The sequence below is a fragment of the Arvicola amphibius genome, chromosome 6, assembly GCF_903992535.2.
Source record: "Arvicola amphibius chromosome 6, mArvAmp1.2, whole genome shotgun sequence".
Classification (NCBI taxonomy): Eukaryota; Metazoa; Chordata; class Mammalia; order Rodentia; family Cricetidae; genus Arvicola; species Arvicola amphibius.
The window spans coordinates 31,113,436-31,133,072 of NC_052052.2; the positions used below are offsets into that span (position 1 = coordinate 31,113,436).

Here is a 19,637-nt window from a genome sequence, read left to right on the forward strand (position 1 = left end):
AGGGAAAAAAATAAATTTATTGGTATAAGAAAATCCTAATGCAAAGAAACCTTAAATCACCTAATACACTCACAACTTGATCCATAATACTATAATCAAGTAATTTATCAAACCAACTTATTTATATGTTTTAGCCAATAGATGGACAATATCAAGTATTTAAACTGCTCTTCAAAAAACTCAGTTTTCTAATTTGTTATCTGAACCACAAAAATCAAACTTTCTGAATGAAACATGCTCACTGTATAGAAAGGTTCACAAAAAAATTTAAATTAGCCACTGTCATGCTTTTTTCCCATTCTGGTTTTTGTTGTTCTGTTTCTATTCAGTAAAACTTCCTTTGTATACTAGTCTTCTTACCTACCAGGCAACAGACAATAATAGGTCTCACTCGGTAATATAGACACCCGCACTAGACCATCTTACAAGTATAATTTCTCTAAAGTGTATTGGCATATACTTCCATTTTGAGAGAAATGTAACTGCTACTTAGCAATCCTTAAGTTCCCATTCTGATTCTTCCCTACCTCACCTCCAGAATAGAATACTGACAGCAGAGGTGCAGACTTGAGCAAGAATGCTTCCAATGACTAGAAATGGACCTAATTTAACAAAAAACTGTCCCCATTAATTTTTCATGAAGCTTTTCAATATCATAAGATACGCTCTACCTAAAGAATTGGTCCATGGGGACCTCCATGGCTTTCCACTTCCACTTCAAAAGATCTAAAGTCTGCTCCCCACTATAATTTTGTTAGTTTTCTAAGAAAGAAAGAGAGAGAGAGAGAGAGAGAGAGAGAGAGAGAGAGAGACAGACAGAGAGACAGAGACAGAGACAGAGACAGAGAGAGAAAAGTACAAGCCTAGAGGAGAATACAGAAAATGGGTTCCTATATCAGCTCTACTAACAGTAACTGACACTCTTGTCAAGACTTCATGGTTACCCTGTAAGGCTCCAAAATCCAACATCAATCATCACCCAGATGAAAGGTGAAATATTTCAAAAGCACACATGCTCTAAATAATATAAAATAAAATTCCCTGACATACAAGCATTAATAGTTCTAATTGTGTTTGCTATTCATTTATACATAAGATAAAAACATCAGTCTATTTCATATCTTACCTGTCTAACCTGTGTTACAGATTCACCAACCCAAGGAAAACACCAGAAACACCACTTACTTCCTACCCCAACAGTATGCCCACCTTCAAAGAATCAACCTACCTTTGACTGCTGTGTGTTAATTGCTGTGACTATAACTCATTCCCAAATGTTCTAAAGCCAAGCAACTCAAACTTTATTTTAACTCAATAATCACCCAAAAATCTAGAATGTACAATAACCTATTTTTATCATACTATAACCTCCTCCCAAATTCATTCTCTGTAAGCAATCAAAATGTGAAACTGCGTCTGAAAGCCAGCAGTCTTACCTACCACTGCATTCCTCTAACAATCTCACAGTAACTATTACAAACTAAGCTCTATTGATGGTTTAAAAGGTCAGGTCAGGTCTCAACATTAGACAAAAGTAGATTCTGATTTCTGGGGTTTTTAATACATACACACTAACACTAAACTCTTCAAATCAATCAGAAGACTAATCTGAATGTGATTATAGCCCACTAAACAGCGCTCTTGCTGACTAGGAATTCAGTTGACAACTCTTCACTTTGTACTCCAGGTGAAAATTTTGACTGAAAGTCAGTTGACTAAATTAAGTAGAGCGTCCTTTAGACACAGCCATCAAAGAATGATGGCCAACTCTTCAATTGAGCTCAACTCTTCTCTACATAGGATTTGAAAATAATGAAAAACAACACAGCCAGTTTGTGCTATCTCTAACAATTCTCTTGGACTATACGCTATTAGTATGTATGCGGGGGAGGGTACAGGCATGCCATGGTGCCTATATGACGGTCAGAGAACTATTTGTGGAAATCAGTTCTCTCCTTCCGAGTGGGTTCTGGGGACCAAACTCAGGTCATCAATCTTGACAAGTACCTTTACCAACTAAGCTACCTCACCAGCCTTTTTTTAAAAAATGTTATTCATGTATGTGCCTGTGTGTATGAAAACAAGTTCATGACTCAAGCTGGAACAGATGCCAGAAGAGGGTGTTGAATCCCCTGGAGTTGGGAGTAAAGGCATTTGCAGGATATTAGGCTTGTTACATGGGTACTGGAGTCCAATTCCAGTACTTACAACTGCACAGCAAGCAATCCTAATCTCTGAGTTGTTTGACAGCTAAGACTATCTTCTAACGGTTCCTCTTACTACACTTCATAAGTATGAATCTGTCATAGAGTACTTCACTCACTTAAGAGGGAAAATAAAGACAGTGTGGTGTTAATACAGATCCAATCATACCAAAATAAAATGTTAGCATTATGGTAAAATTTTTTAAACAACTGAAGTAGCCTAGAAAGTATTAGAAACTGGGTCTACAAAAGGTATCAGAGTAAAAGTTCTTATTATAGTATTAAAGTTTGGCACAAGTCATTTGTTTTGACCTGACTGCACAAGAATATTTATCAGTTTGAAAAACATCAAATTCTCATATATCAAATAGTGTAGCAGACAAAGGTACCTATTAGCAAAAGGTTACTTAAAATAAGTAGAGTGAGTGCCATTGTTATAAATATAAGTACAACATCTGGTTCCTTGCAACAAAGCTATTTCCATATCCCAACAGATGGCCCACAGTAATAATGTTTTGCTGATCTGGTTATAACGAATTCTATTAAATCAAAAATCCTGTGCAACGGATACCTTTCCCAATTTCAGTATAAGTCAATCTCCCTGTACTTTGGTTCTTTTTTGTACAATGAAATAGAGTTATGCCAATTAAGGTGGTCAAAAATGTTGAAAGTTATTATAAAATCCTACTGTGAACGTTTTCCTGAGTTTTGAAGAGAAAGAAGCAGAGTGCCTACTTTTGGGCTAAAATGGAAACAAAATCTGCATTAAGAGAAGGCTGTTGACAGAGGGGCAAGTAAGTTTTGGCCCTCAACTCGAAATTTCTGAATAGCATAAGGTCAGAAAACACCAACAGTGAAGAGCAATGAAAGTATGTAGTTTTGTTTTTGTTTTTTGGTTTTTTTCGAAAGTATGTAGTTTTTAGCTGAGAAGCTGTTAGGACAAACAAAACACACTGATGTCTAAGTATCTATCTTATTTTAGCTCCACATTAAAAGAAATGTTCATGCAATGTCAAGTCACTTTCACTGCTTCTCCAACTACATTCAAAATCCAATCTTCATATTCTGGCCATGCTCTTCCTTGAAATGTTACCTTTTAGTAATTCATAATCAGTAAGCAAAACAGTATAGTGATTATTCTAAATTCTGAAATTAGACTGTGAAGCTTAAAACCTGGTTCTTTCCATTCCTCGCTCTGTATCCTTAGGCGAGTTATTTCTCTTTTCAGTGTCCATTTCCCCACCTGTAAAAATCTGATAAAACCCATTCCTTAGGGATTATGGGGATCATATAGTGAATGTATCCTGAACACTTCTCAAACATTAGTTCAGTTATTACTAACATCACCTATTATCATCACATTAAACACCATTAAAGGCCAAGAGGAAGGACAAGTATAAAATCACTCATCTAAACAGAGCAAACAAGCAACAAAGTTCTGCCTAGTCTTCACTTTTTGAGTCATCATGAAAATTCACTAACTCCCAGGTTGGATGTGGTGGCTCATACCTATACCATATCCCAACACCAAAGAGAAAGAGACAGAAAATAGCTTCATGTTCAAGAACTTTTTTTTTGGCAAAGGGGGGTGGGGGAGAGACACCAAAAAAATGAAGTGATTTCCCCAAGTGATATGGATTTTCAAGTCCCCTTGACTCTTCAGAAATTTACACGGAGATCCTTTAAGTAGCAAAGAATAGTAGAAATAGCAAAAGAAAAAAAATTAACCAAGATGAAATACATCTGCTCCAGCACTTCAAGTGCAATCCTGCACAGGTCACCTAAGTCAAGACAGTTCATCCAAAATATGTTTGTCCTACACTGCAGGTTTGCTGCGTGATCAAGTAAGATATAGATATAGATACACACACACACACACACACACACACACACAATGAAAGCTCTACACTTGTTCAAGGACCAACTATGGCTTACTCCCCTTTAGACTCCTAATGCCTGGTAGAGCACAGTAGAGTTTATAAACTAAAAATTAAGCCATAAGAAGAGTTAGTTGGTAGAGTGAAGATTACATAACAACGAAGGGTTTAAATGAGTTAAGAATGGATAAAAATATAGTACTGTATAATATCTGGCAATAAAAGTGACTGAAACACCAACATACTACATCAACAACCCTTAAAACAAGAAAAGAGTCAGACACAAAAGACTGTCAAAGTTGCTGGGTGGTGGTGGCACAGGCCTTTAATCTCAGCACTCGGGAGGCGGAGCTCTGTGAATTCAAGGCCAGTTCTGGTCTACTAAGTTCCAAGACTCCTAGCTACTGAGAAACCCTGTCTCAAAATGGATGGATGGATGGAGAGAGAGAGAGAGAGAGAGAGAGAGAGAGAGAGAGAGAGAGAGAGAGACCCTGTCTCAAAATAGAGAGATAAATGAACAAATAAAATAAAGACTGTCAATGTCAAACAGTGTGATCCTTTGGGGCATGGTGGTGAAAGCCTTTAATCCCCCAACTCGGGAGGCAGAGGCAAGAGGATCTCTGGGTTTGAAGTCAGCCTGGTCTACATGAAAGGTTCCAGAACAATCAGAACTACACAGAGAATTTCTTTTTTTGTTTTTTTGTTTTGTTTTCCAGAAAGGTTTCCTCTATGTAGCCCTAGTTGTCCTGGATTTCACTCTGTAGACCAGGCTGGCCTCCAACTCAGAGATCCTCCTGTCCCTGCCTCCCAAGTGCTGAGATTAAAGGTGTGCAGCACCGCCCAGTTTAGAACACATAGTTTCTTTTCTGAGGACAAACTCATCTTTTGACAATTGAGTGACTCTGATATGATCAATAATAATCCCAGAGGAAACATTAGGAGAAAATACTAAAATATTACCATAGCAGCATAAAAATCTCTACAGATCACGTGAAAACAATTTATCAATCTGTTACCTTCCTTTAAAAATTCCTTCTTACCGGGCGGTGGTGGCACACACCTTTAATCCCAGCACTCGGGAGGCAGAGGCAGGCGGATCTCTGTGAGTTCGAGACCAGCCTGGTCTACAAGAGCTAGTTCCAGGACAGGCTCCAAAGCTACAGAGAAACCCTGTCTCGAAAAACCAAAAAAAAAAAAAAAAAAAAAAAATTCCTTCTGGTCTAGTTCAATCAACTTTGCATTAAATCCGCTGTCCATGAATTTTAAAACTGAATTAAATATTGTCAACAATTCTACCTTGTAGAAAATCTTCCTATTCTTGGCTTCTGTTGCAGAAACTGCTTCCTGGTTCTTCTCAGAATGTTTCATTTTCCTATTAGACTACTGTAAAACCTCAAATTCCTCAGGGTTCTCCCCCTGTACCACAGTCCTCCTGACAAACATCTACTCGAAGTGCTTTACTACCACTTACAGGCCCCATCACTACAAATCTACATCTCACCTGACTACCTACCATAAATGATGATTAATGGTTACAAAACTTAAGATGAAGACTTCATGAATTAAATATATGTAAAGAGCTTATAATAATTTCAGGAATACTGTAAGCATTCAATAAATGTCATTTATTTTCACAACCGTTTCTTGTATCAGACCATCATCTTAATCCTAAAACTGTCCAAGGACATTCTAGTCAGTTTCCCTACTTCCTGCACTCGCAGACACTGAAACCTTCCTTGGATACAATATACATTGATTGTTTCACTGTCTTGAGAAAGCACTATTGCACCCTACAAAACCAAATCCTCTATCCTTGATGTCCTCAATCAATGTACCCTAGGCAAACGTATGAGTATGAATATTTATTCACCAATACAATGCTCTGTGACAACCAAGCTACTCAGTATCTCATGTAACCAACCAGCCACTTTTCCGCCTTTACAAGTCCCTTTAATCTCTTGAACAGTCTCTTCCCCACTGGAAATTCCTTTATCATACCACTTACTTGGTTCAAAAGTAAAGGCTGTTTATTACATAGGAATGATGCGATGTATAAGGCTGCTTCTCCAAAAGTAGAGACGTCTACTCTTTTTTCAACAGAAGTTGAAGTTTTCAGACACCATTTTAATACTTGTGTCTCTTTATTTACTTCACAGCATGGTGCTTTGCACAAGTATACAAACACTGACTACCTTACTATTAAAAAATACACCTCAGAATATATTAGAACAACATTCTATTTTTCACAGCCCCACCCATATTTAGCATAATGAAAGCAGAATCTTTATTTAAATACTTTTATTCAACATAGAAGGAAAAGAAAGAATATGCTGACACTTGTATCAGATAAAAAGGGAAAAGGAAGTATCAAAAATAAATTTTAAGACTACAATGTAGCCAGGCAGTGGTGGCACACGCCTTTAATGCCTTTAATACCAGCAATCGGGAGGCGGCAGGAGGGTATCTGTGAGTTCCAGGCCAGCCTGGGCTACAAGAGCTAGTTCCCAGGATAGGCTCCAAAGCTATAACCCTATCTGGGGGGCAAGGGAGAGACTACAACGTAGCCACTTATAGTAGTGACACAGGCCTGTAATTTCAGTACTTGGGAGATGAAGGCATGATCAAGAGTTCAAGGCCAGCCCTCATTTTATACTGAGCTAGAAGCCAGCCTGGGTTTAAAATAAATAAAAAAACAAAAAAAGGAATGTGAAAAACAAGAGAATACTGGAAATTTTCACAAGTTAAGAGTGAATTCAAAACAGTTAAGTTTTATTTTACCCAAAACTAATAAACTGAAGGCCAAAATAAACATTCTTGACCTCGTCCACAAAACATCTAATAAAGGCATGACAAATTCCCCAGCAGCACAAAACAAGCACAGAACAAGAGTCACCTCAATTCCAATCAAAACCAAACAGGAAAGAGCAACCTCCAAGTTCATCTAAAAACTCAGAGTCAATCACATCTACAACCCTTCCTAACATAAAGACCAGGGAACACTGGCCTGAAGAAAAAAAAAAAGAGGGGGTAGGGGAGCAGTTATCGTTTTCTCCATAAATGCATGCATCTGTCACGCTACTGGAAAGAGCAATCTGTGGTCTCCAAGGAGCAAAACACAGCCAAGATGGAAACCTTAACCTGGAAGAGATATTAAAGGGAAAGTAAAACAAAGCAAAACAAAAACAACACGTGTTTCAAAGCCAGTGTTGAAAAACGGAGCCCAACAGTACCTAGTGCATTTCAGAAAAGTGGAATAAAAGAACTTCCAGGACAGTCGAGTGGAACTGCCTAGTCTGTCAGCCAAAGGAAAGCTATGTATGTAACTAACTCCCAAGAGAACATTACCTGCTTTCCCACTGAGGAACATAACACAAGGAGAAATTAAAGACAGTGAAAGGTGAACTGAGGCCCACCAATCTCCAGCTCCCTTACACGACTCCTTCAGGATGCTAGCAACAACCACAGACGGAAACATTAGGACACAGAGGCACTGAGAGAAGAACGGAGAAAGGAAAACCGTGCACACCAACACATCAGTAGCAAGTGCTTGCTCTCTGGGGGATTAAGCGGTAGTGAACAGAACAGGCGCTACTGGGGTTGAAAAGATGTCAATGAACTAAGGTCTGGTATGTCCCCTACTGGTCGCAATTTCGTAAGAGTACAACTCTTAATTCTTCCATCAAACAACAGTCATGCTCAGCAAAACAAACTGACCTTAACACCTTCCACGCTGCCGGGAAGAAATCACAAATCACGGGGATGGGGTGGGGTGTAAAGGGGGGGGGGAACCATCCCGCTAACTCCCTCTTGACCAACTGCAAAAATGGAGGGGGTGGGAGGGACGGGACACTACCACGTGGGCAGGATGCAACACACGCAGGACAGCAGCAACACGTCCGCAGGCGAAGGCTGCCTTTGCCCCAATGCCACAGAAGGACGCGACGACGGGATGGGCGAGAAGGCGGGACCCTCGCCCCGGGCTCCTCACCCCCGCAGGGCACCCCCGACCCGCGGGGCAGTGGCCGCGGTCTCGGCAGAAAAACGCCCGGAGCGTGAAGGGAGGACGGCGCATCGCGCCAGGAAAGGGACGAGCTCGGGCTAGGCGCCGGTCACCGAGCGACGAGGGCGCGACTGTCGCGGTCCTCTGCCGCCCCGGCATCCGCGGCGCGGGCCCACCTGGGGGAGGGGCAGGCGCAAGCGGCGTCGGGCTGAGGGGCAGCGGCAGCTGAGGAGCTGCGCCGCGGGCGAGGGAAGGCCGCCTCCCGCCCGGCCCGACCCGGCCCGGCGCCCACCGCGGGCCACGGGGAGCGTGCGCGAAGGGGAGCGAGCGCCGCTCGCCCAGGGCAGCCCCCGCCCGCGTCCCAGGAGATGCCCCAGCCCCGCCTCCCCGCCCGCCGCCCCAGCCCGGACGAGACCCTGGCGACGCATGCTCACCTCAGGCTACGCAGGCCGGAACGGCCCGGCCGAGCCCCCGGCCGCTGCGTGCGTCTCCGTTCCCCGCGAAAGGTCCCAACGGCGCCCTTAGAGAGCGGCCCAGGCCCGGAGCGGCGCCGAGAGCGGCGGCGGCGGCGGGAGCAGCCAACATCCGGGGCCGCGCACCCGGAACTACTTCCCAACCCGCTCCCTCCCACCTCCGCCTCCCGCGACGTCGCAGCGCAGCCGGCCCGGCGTCCTCCGCGCCACGGCCCGCCCCGTCGCGGCCTCCGCGATGTACGAGGGATTCCTCCGCGGGGACAAGTAGTGCCCTGGGCTCCCGCGGCTCTGCCTGCTCGTGGCCGGCGAGAACCGGCGATGGTCGGTGCGGAACGCTTTGCCGTGCTCGCGCCGCAGGCTTAAGGGCGGCCGGGGCGGCCCCGGGCCCTCTCCCGAGATTCCAGCGTCTGAGGAATGCACCTCGTGACCTCCCCTCCTTCCAACCTCTGCCACTGCGCGGCCCTGACAAGCACACAGCTTAGATTTTCCCGGCCACCACCGGGGCACTTTGGACCTTGCTTGGGGACACGCGTCGTTCGGAACAGCAAGAGCGGGGTTCGAGGCCCCTCCCTACCAAGGCATGTCATCTTGTCCCTGCCGCGTCATCCTCCCCATCTCGAGTTCGCTGGCCAGGTCGTGGCTTTGCTATCAACAGGTGGAGCATTTAGCAGGGTTGTTCAGATAGGTAAACTTTGGACTTTCTCAGCCTTACCTCTGAACTCTTAGCATTGACTATCTGCCCTGTCATTTTACACATAATTATCTTGGGAGGTTATTACTTGCTGTCGTTAAGTCACGTCCTGCTCTCCAGCACCAAGAACAATTGTGTACTCACAGCAGGTGCTCAGTGTTCGTACAGTCGATTGTTTGGATGGATGTCAGCGAGTCTGGTTGAATGAGAAGGCCAAGTTCTGAGAAAATTGTTCCCGACAGCTCAGCCGAGCTAAGACAGCGTGAAGCCCATCCCCTCCATGCCATCATCAAACATTGAACACTCTTCATCTGCCAAGCAATGGGAATTCAAAGTATCCACTTTTCTCCCTGATAACTCCCACTGGTGTTCTGAAGGTTTATCCACTCATTGTCCAACAAAGACTTTCCCATCTCTGTACCCAGCACTACTTCAGTGCTTAAGATGAATCGGTGAACAAGAGAGGGGGGATAAAAATACAAAGAACTATGTAATATGTCAGAAAATGTTGAAAATGTAGGGAAAACGCAGGTCAGGACAGCTGTGTGGAACATTAGATGGAGGAGAACCCTTTTGAAGAGCTGCCTGCGTGAGCCACATTCCTAAGACAGCTTGAGTCAGAGACTCAGTATAGTTGTGGTTAAAGTCCTGTGAGTGTTAGCGGTGAGGCCAGGGGAAGTGAAAGAGAAACAGAGGGGATCTTGCAGGCAGTCTCTACGGAGCTTTAAGCAGAAGTGAACGCACTGCTTAGAGGACAGGGTAGGAAGTCAGACTTGACGTCACGAGTGACAAGGTGATGGTTGTATCAGGCTTTCTTTTGAACTACCAACTAGCTCCCAAATTTTGACACTTGAAACATTATCAATTATGAATGTTCAGCCTTAACGCTTGTCCCACTAGCTCTTGTAACTTATTTATAACCTGATTTTCTTCATGTACATTTTGCCTCGGAGCTTCTTACCTTTCTTTCTGTATGTCCAACTTTTCCTGCTTCCCTCACGGCTGACTGGCACCAGGTGTCTCCTCTTTTCTTCCTAACCTAGATTCCTCCTTCTTATTCTTTCTGCCCGCCAAGCCCACCTATCCCACTACTGCCTAATTATTAGCTGTTCAGCTTTTTATTAGACTATCAGGTACCTTAGGCAGGAAAGTGAAACAACAGATCTTTACATAGTTAAACGCAGCATAGACAAATGTAACACATCTTTGCATGGTTAAAGTAATATTCTGCAACAGATGACCTAGACTTGGACAGTACCATGCAGGAAAATAAGATACGGGCTCTATGCTTTTAAGAATTCAGTCTAGGGGCTAGTAAGATGGCTCAACAGGTAAAGGCTATTGCTTGCCTTAAAAGCCTGGTGATGGGAGTTGAAGCCCTGGAACCCACAGAAAAGTAAAAGAACCAACTCCACATGGTTGTCCTCTGACCTCCCCACATGTGCTGTGGCAAGTACCCATGCACACATACTCCCACACACACCACAATAAATAATTTAAAAATACATAGGTGCATTTATGTATAACTTCAGCACTGGGTAGGATATGGGGGAGGGTCACAAGCATGATGCCATCCTGGGCCACATGGACCCTGTCTCGGCTACAAAGAACTCAGACTAATGGGAAATAAGTAGACTGATTACATAATACCATAACGATAAGGAAAATACAGCCCCAAAGAGGATGCTTCCCCACCCCCTTTCCCAGCATTCTGAGAAAGAGTAGACCATTCCAGAGCTTCAGTTCATCAAGAGAATTAGATCTTCTGGTTTGCTGCTCTATTGGGTGGATCGTCAATTGAACATAATTAACACTAGCCTTCCCAGCTTTTCAGGTCTCAAAAGACTACCTTCCTCCACCTAAGCTATAGACAAAATGTACTAAAGAACAGCCTGAGTCACATATTTAGAGAGATAAATACAGCTGTTTCCGCTTATCAGAGGAGAAACTGAAGTCAGGAGTCACCAGGGTTTAACCTGAAGCTGAGATCAGGACTATAAAAGACCACAGTCAGGAATCTCCCTAAGACACTTGAGAGTCAGCCAGAAGACGGAGTTAAAATGTACAAGACACTCGCATACTTGGCTCCAAACCCACTCACTACCTCCTTTTACAAGTCATGGGTAGGACATGTCTCATTGGTTTGCAATTCTGAGATACTGCCTGGAAATGCTCATTCTGTTTTACAGCGGGCATGGAACTTGGGGAAAGAACAGATTTGCATCCCTGCTAGGATGGGTGGTGAGCCACTACTTTTGAGGAACAGAACCAGAAGCCATAGAGATTCAAAAGGTGGAGAACTAATAAAATTGTGCTTTATATGAGATTCCTGCTATGTGAGTAAAATATAACTGGTCTGGCCACAGAAATAAAAGATTAATAATGGTAAGAGGACAGATGTATCTATTTGCTTTTCTTTAATAACCTATTAACCATGGATTTCCATCCCATAACATTGTATTGTACACCTTAAACATACACAGTAAAATTAATTTAGTTTTTTTAATATGCGGAGACGTACACACACAATGCCTATAGCAACAAGAAAGGTTCTGGGACCTTGCAAGAAAGAAATGTTTAAGATGTTGGAAGGGCAGACCTAGGCACAAATCTAGTATTCGTTAACTTCCTGCATTACCTCTTGATGTAGAATATTATTTTAATGTGTGTTTCCATTTGTTTATGCTCTGAACATTTGTTTAAAGATGTAAAGATGTGTTGCTTTTGTTTACACCGCATTTGTTGAACTCTGTGAAGCTGTGTTTCTTTACCTGTCTATAATACCTGATGGTCTAATAAAGAGCTGAACAGTCAATAGCAAGGCAGGAGAAAGGATAGGCAGGACTGGTAGGCAGAGAGTATAACTAGAAGGAGAAATGAGGAGGGGAAAAAAGGAGCAAGAGAGAACAAGGAGAGGAGGACATCGGGGCCAGCCACCTAGCCAGCCACACAGTAAGAGTGAAATTTAAGATTTACAAATGTAAGAAAAGGAAAACACCCAGAAGCAAAAGGTAGATGGGATAATTTAAGAAAAGCTGGCAAGAAATTATCCAAGCTAAGAGGGAGCCAATATAAATAATAGTAAGCCTCCATCCGTGTGTGATTTATGTGGGAGCTGGGTGGCAGGTGCCCCAAAAGAACCAAAGAGTAAATAACAACCAACTACATTTTGGTGCCCAACGTGGGGCTAGAACAAAGAATAAAAAACAACCAACAGCCTATATCAAATTTAGTTTCCCTCCACCGCTGTTCCTGCATCTACAAACTAGAAACTAATCACAGAGACCTAGCCAAAGAGCTTGTGAACAGGCTTTCATCAAGTCAGAGTCGAGCTGTTCACAATATACACGGGTGAGAGTCAGCATAGGAAAAGAGCGGTTTGCTCTCCAAGGAGGTGCAGGTAGGTTGGGAGGGAAGGGAAGGTTGGAACAGGCCAGCCCTCAAAAAGGAGATGGTAAATCTGGGGACTGATACTTAAGAGAGATTGTGCAAAGCAGAGAGATGAAGCTGTTGTTGTTCTTTATTGTTTGCAGTCTTTACCCAGCTTCATGTAGATTGTAAATTCTCTGGAAATTTACAAACCAAAGATCATAGGGAGTACTTCAATGGCAGGATGTTTGTTTGATAAGTGTGTGACTCCACAACCACACTAAATAAATAAGATTCCTTCTGATCCTTTTCTCTGTATTTGTTACAAAAGAAAATAGGAAAATGAAAAATGAATTTAAAATAAGCCAAGATTTGCAAGAGGGAGAAGAGAGAAATGTGAGGCAGGGCCTTCCAGATTCCCCGGGTATCTTTCTATAATACATAATTTCATGTATTAGATGCAAAAAAAAATAAAAAGCTACACATAGGCCACTGGAAGCTCTTAACACTGCTTACAGCTACTTAATCACAACACTTGAGTATTAGTCACTATGCATACTTAAAGAGCAGTCAACAATCATTTATCAAGTGCCTACTCATTACAGGCATTGTACTAAATATCAAGGATTCAAACACGAACAGATAAACAATTCATTTCAATGCAGTCCAACAGAGACTTGTATTTACTCCATGGAAACAGGGGAAAGGCAAGGCAAACTTCAGTTTGGTGTGGGAAGCTGTAGACCTGAGGAGACAAAGCCTCCCCCTTAAAAGATAAAGGGTGGGGCTAAGTCAATAAGTGAGCAGAAGTTTTCTGTCTAGAGACAGCAGCTGCCTCGGGAATAGAGTAAAACTGAAGTGGGGAGAGAAAACAAAACAACTTGTGCAAACTGGAAAAGGATGGGTGGATACAAGAAGAACCAAGCCGCAAAAAAGAGCCTTTTAAATGCTCATTAAATCCTCAAGGCTGATGGCGATAACTAACTCCTGGAGCTAGACTACTTTGCTCTATGTAAACTACCCTTAAACTGAGTTCTTCCCTCCGATACCTTGACTTTAGCTTCTGACTGTACAGGTAAAACAAAAGGTAGTTTTCCCAAACTTATATGAGCCAAGCATTTTGTGTAGAAAGATCCAGCCTAGACTCAAGTCCACCATCACCAGTAAGAGGCCAAAATAATTTATTTGCTTATCTGACTACAAATTTGCTCTAGTATATTACACAGTCGGGGGGGGGGGGATCCTCTGTTCCTTGTAACCTGCCTCAAATCTTGGCTTAATCCCACTCTCAGAATCGACCAAGCTAGTTAAAAACAATGGGAAACACAAAGGCACCACGACAGCTGAACCAACATGAGCAAATATGTAGACTGAGTGGTTACATTCGGTGTAGGCAATTGCATAGATGAAATGATGCTTCAAAGAGTGAGCCAATGAATGTTCAGTGGCTGCAAGGACAAGCTCCTTTGTACCAGTTAGTGATATTTTAGGGACTGTTACAATGAATGGAACCTGGATAGCAAAAAAAGAAAAAAAAAGTCAAGATTTGCAGCTCAAGATATCTTAATCCTCTAGGTGCAAATTTGGAAATTAAATTATTAGCTTCAAGGCATGACATTAATGTCTGGTTGTGTGCCTTATGTACTAAATAGGAACCTTCAAGAAGCTCCAGTGTGGGAGATTCTATGGGAGCACATTCCACTCCTTCAGCCAATAGCCTTTAAGATACCAGCCCAAGCCGGGCAGTGGTGGCGCACGCCTTTAATCCCAGCACTCGGGAGGCAGAGGCAGGCGGATCTCTGTGAGTTCGAGACCAGCCTGGTCTACAAGAGCTAGGTCCAGGACAGGCTCTAGAAACTACAGGGAAACCCTGTCTCAAAAAATCAAAAAAAAAAAAAAAAAAAAAGATACCAGCCCATTTGGGCGTGGTCTCTTCTACTGTAAAAGCAGCTGTAAAGCATGTGTTCCCTCTCTTGCTTCCAGGTCCCACTTCCGGCTGCTAGACTCTGTTCCTGTTTGCACAGAGGACTATCCAGAAGACAGAATTATATGCTATTCTCATGGTACTAAGAGATTTTAAAGAACCTGTCAATATAATTATTGATTCACAATATGCAGAAAGAGTTGTTTTGCATATTGAAATAGTTGAATTTATACCAGATGATACGGAATTGACTTTATTATTTATCCAGGTGCAAGACATAACCAGGAATAGGCTTTGTCCTATATACATAGCATACATCCAATCCCATACGGGTCTGCCAGGTCCTCTAGCACAGTAGGAAGCAATTCTAGAGGATGACACCCCCATCCCAAAGTTTGTCATTAGGGTTGGAGGCATCACTTAGGGGTTGTTGACTATTATTTGTACTAGATAGAGGGTTGGGTTGAAAACTATGTTTTTTTTTTTAAAAAAGAGGGGGATAATAATAGTGAGTAATAGAGTGAATACTTATGAGCTATTTATGGATAATTTACGTTGGTATAGTTTTTGTATATTGAGACAAGTTCAAATTATATTTGTTATTTTGTTTACATTATTTGTACACCTATGCAAAGTTATTCTGTCAGATTGTATATATGCATGTTTCTACCTCTGTTTAAGACATTTTGTATATTGATACAACTTTTAGAATATATTTTCATATTGCATTATATATTACTCCTACCCTCTGATCAAGATACTTATAGTTGTTTACATTTTGAGGTCATTGTCCTCATTTGTTATACATTTGTTTACAGATTATTTAATATTCTGACAAAAAGTTTTAGTCTTTAAGTTATACAGGTATTAAATATTATAGGTCAGTAGTTGTTCATGTTTCTTGTACAGTCAGATCAATTAGGTTCTTTAGATACATAGAGATTGTATTCTGTCTAAATAGGTAATCTTCAACCACTTCAAGGATCTGTAGAACAATGAATGGAACCTGGATAGCAAAAAAATGTCAAGATTTGCAGCTCAAGATATCTTAAATAATTTAGGGTTCTGTTTACATGAGACATGATTGCTCCTGACAGCACTAATCTACTCCTGAGAGAATGTTGAGCACTGAAGACACTCCACTCGGAGTTTGTTTTCTTCTTGGCACAATTGGCCTTTGGGCAAGGAACTGCCCATACCTCAACCACTAACAAAGTACATGGTATTCAGAAATGGATAAGGACACAAGGAAAAAGACTGTCAAATCTTGCCAAGACAGGGTAAGACAGTTCTGAAAATTTTCCTGCCTCTGAAAATAGTCTATCAGTTATGCTCCGCCTTAGCCAAAGTTGGTTGCTTCAATGTTGCAAATGAGACTTTAGGTGATTGCTCAGGTAGCTAATTGTTTCCATCATATATTGCTCGCTTTGGAAGCTGCTTGATTGTACTTCTTTCCTGCTCAAGTAATATTATCTCCCTTCTCAGGCCTTCCATAGGATTGAAGATTAGATAGTCATTGTTACCATCCTCTTATTATCTAGCCAAACCATTTCCAATATAAGACTTAGATTCCTTACGATAGAATATTTATTAAAACATTTAGCATACGTTCCTTGCTTAATATTGTTTATGCTGGTTGTAATTCTAATTATACTTGATATCTGTTCCTAGTGTATATAGTTTTTTATTGGGCTTGGAACTCTCTTATTTAAACAAAAGGGGAGTTGCTATGGGAGCATGTTCTGCTCCTTTAGCCAATAGCCTTTAAGATACCAGCCCATTTGGGCGTAGTCTCTTATACTGTAAAAGCAGCTGTAAAGCATGTGCTCCCTCTCTTGCTTCTGGTTCCTGCTTCCAGCTGCTAGACTCTGTTCCTGTTCACACAGAGGACTGTTATCTAAGACAGTGATCTATAAGTTTTTCCTTAAATAAATAACATTTTTATTATTCATAATTCTGAACTAGTGTGGGATTATTTTGTGACTTCCATCATCATGGAGAGAAAGATACAAAGTAGTTACCACCTTTTGAATATCCTTTGTGAACCCTTTGAGTATTATTATTTAATCTTTACTATTTATCTTTATTATTTAAAACTTTATTATTTAAATCTTTATTATTTAAAACTGGGAAATGCTTTTCTCAATTTTGAGGAAGAGCAGAGTCATGATTTAAACCCAGAACCATCTGATTCTTAGCATTTGGTCTGCCTACTTTTAAAGACTCTCTAAATTATTGTTTATGTTGATATGAATTGCAGCTTCCTGGGTCTAGCCACTGCAAGATGATGTCTTAGCATCCAAACATCAAAAGTAAAGCAACCATAATTATGGTTGATTTATTGCCATTTTCAAATGTTTGCGGTACCTCCTAAGGTTGGGTTAAGCCTCCCCATTAAGAGCAGAACTGATCGTGTTACCTGTTGTCACCTAGTAGAATGGGAGTGGAAGTATGAGCCAAGCCTTCTGGCAGTGTGTCCTATCATGCTGTCCTTTTTTCCTGCTCGCCTGATGACCATCACTGCTCAAGGTAAAGGCTTTTCCATCTTCCTCAGACCCAGAATGGAAACCACATATGGTAAAGCCACAGCTGACCTGGGGAGGACCCAACAAATAAGGAAAACTGCTTCAACCCATAGGGTCATTGAGATCTGAGGATCATTAATGTAGCATAATAGAGCTTATACTGACTGATACAGACATATCCTGAACCTTTTTTCTGGAGTGTCTCAAAGCTCTGGTATCTTTTCCAAGTAAAGAGATTGCATGGAGAGTATTAAAGAAAAGGAAATATGACATAGAAAACTTAAATTCCATTTTGATCTGTGGACATAGGCAAGCCTCTTTAAGCCCTGTTGTGTCCCAGGGCCTAGGGAGGTTATGAAGGAGGTTAGAATTCAGTCCCTATTTTTGAAACAGATCATGCACATTTGTTTCTAAACATGGTGCCATTTTTGTACCTGGCACCTGTCAATGTTTTTGTCAAACTAATGTCTCATAATAATCTAGAACTATAACTTGGATCTCCTAACTCACCGTAAAGGCTCTTGCTATGCTACAGTTTGTTGCCAACTTGGGTTAGGGGATTATTGTTCATTTTTATGTCATATGTTTATTTAAAAATACACACAAATGAAGAATGAGACACAGGCTCTGGGGGTGAAGTAGGAGTTCATTAAAGATGCACACACTCTCTTGGGACATTATAGGGCTGTCGAAAGCATGGAAGGTCCCAGGGGGCTTGGTAATTGGAAATTTAGCTTGATCAACTTGGGACTGGACAAAGAAAACATGTAGGTAAATGCTAAACTCAGATGAACACCATGTCAAAGAGTCCCAAGGCTTAACATTTTCTAGGCATCTTCAAAGAGTAAAGGGCAGTGATTTAAAGACCTTCGTTGTAGGCTAATCTGTAGCCTAGCATGCATGAGGCCCTTAGTTCAATACCCAGTATTGAAGCAGTGGGTGGAAGGAAAAAAAACTTCCATGGGATATTCTTGATGCAACCATTGAGAAGAAAACTGCAGACCAAGCCTGTTCAAGCCTGTGGGTGAATCCTCCAAAAGTAGGAAGAGATTCAACCGGCTTATTGCTGTTCCCTTAAAAAGTTAAGATAAGACAAAGATAAAAGCAGTAGCTAGGGGGCAGTATAGCATAACTGTGATCAAGAACATGGGCTCGCCACCTACCATTAAAATCCACCCTGGGCTCAATAACATTAGTTAGGCAAATCTCTTAATTTCTCTAAGCTCAGCTTTCTCATCTGCAAATTGGAATAATGATAGTAGCTCTTCATCGGTATGTTGCGAATTAACAGAAACCACAACCACTCAGAGTACCCAGAAGAGTGGAGTATTAACTGTTTCTAGTTCCCTGTTCGGTTCATGGAGAAAGGGGAGTGGAGGATGGAAATTAATCTGACTGGAGATGGAGGTCTTAAGAAAGGGTTTGCATACACATGAACATTTGAGCCTAGCCTTGAAAAATGTATCGGGGCTTGAAGCAAGACACGCAGGAGAGGCGTTCCAAGAATAAAGGCCCAGTTCCATTCTTAAAGATGAAGCATGAGTGAAGCTCGCTTCCTCCCTCACGCTCCCCGGGGTGTGGTGAGGGTGAGTGAGACTTGTGTGCTAACTACATCGTGGCTGCACCTGCTCTGCCCATTTCTACTTATTTATTCCTCCGCCAAGGTTGATCACAAAAGCACCCCCCAACCATACCTCTTGCCTATAAAATTCCTCTCAGAATTTGTTTATGAAGGCTTCTACTATATATATATATATATATATATATTATATATGTATATATATACACATATATATATCATTTATGTTTACACTGTAGAAATCTCCCTGTGGAGAACTACTGGCGGAAACATTAACAGGCGCTGAAACATCACAGTATGTCCAACACCATACGAGGGATTTCTTCTTACATCTAGGTCTCTCTGTGCAGTCTGGGATGGAGAAAGTTAATGCTTGTTGTGGTTTGGCAGTGAAACATCCTTCACAGGCTCCTGTGAATACACACTTGGTCCCCATGTGTTGGCATCTTTGGGGAGGCTCTGGAAACTAAGACGTGGGTCCCTGTTGGAGGATGTAAGGTCACTAGGTGGGGGGGGGGGTGTGATTTTAAAGGTTATATACCTTGTCCCTGCCCCTTCTCTGATGTGGGAGCCCCCTCCGTGTGCTGTGATTGCCATTAAGGAATAAAGAAACTGCCTTGGCCTGTTGATAGGGCAGAACTTAGGTAGGTGGGGAAAGCCAAATGGAATGCTGGAAGGAAGATGCCACCTTGGAGCTGCCACCTGAGATCTGCTGACACTTTGCTGGTGGGCTATGACCTCATGGTGATGTAAAGATTAAAAGAAATGGGTTAAATTAGTGTGTGGGAGTTGGCCAATGGGAGGCCGGAGCTAGTGGGCCAAGCAATGATTTAATTGGTACAGTTTCTGTGGGGTTATCTCAGGGCTAAGCTAGCTGGGCGGGCGGCTGGAAGAATAAGCACCAGCCTCCTCCTACACTTCTCTCTCTTCTTTCTGTCTGCCATGAGGGGAGCAGCCTCCTCCTCCATACCTCCCATCACCATGAGGGTCTACCC

The 19,637-nt window shown here is 42.1% G+C and overlaps 1 protein-coding gene across 3 annotated transcripts in view; it reads right to left on the minus strand.

Moving 5' to 3' along the window:
• Nucleotides 1-9,147, minus strand: part of Foxj3 (forkhead box J3) — an 85,691-nt gene extending 76,544 nt beyond the window's left edge. For 2 of the 3 annotated variants that reach the window (XM_038332898.2, XM_038332896.2), the window contains exon 1: nt 9,129-9,147. In XM_038332898.2, the coding sequence (XP_038188826.1) occupies nt 9,129-9,141 (13 nt within the window). In that variant the 5' untranslated portion in view covers nt 9,142-9,147. Of the gene's footprint in view, nt 1-8,515; nt 8,666-9,128 lie in introns of those variants that run through there. The other variant, XM_038332897.2, reaches the window with a different exon arrangement.
• Between the last annotated feature and the right edge of the window lie 10,490 nt (nt 9,148-19,637).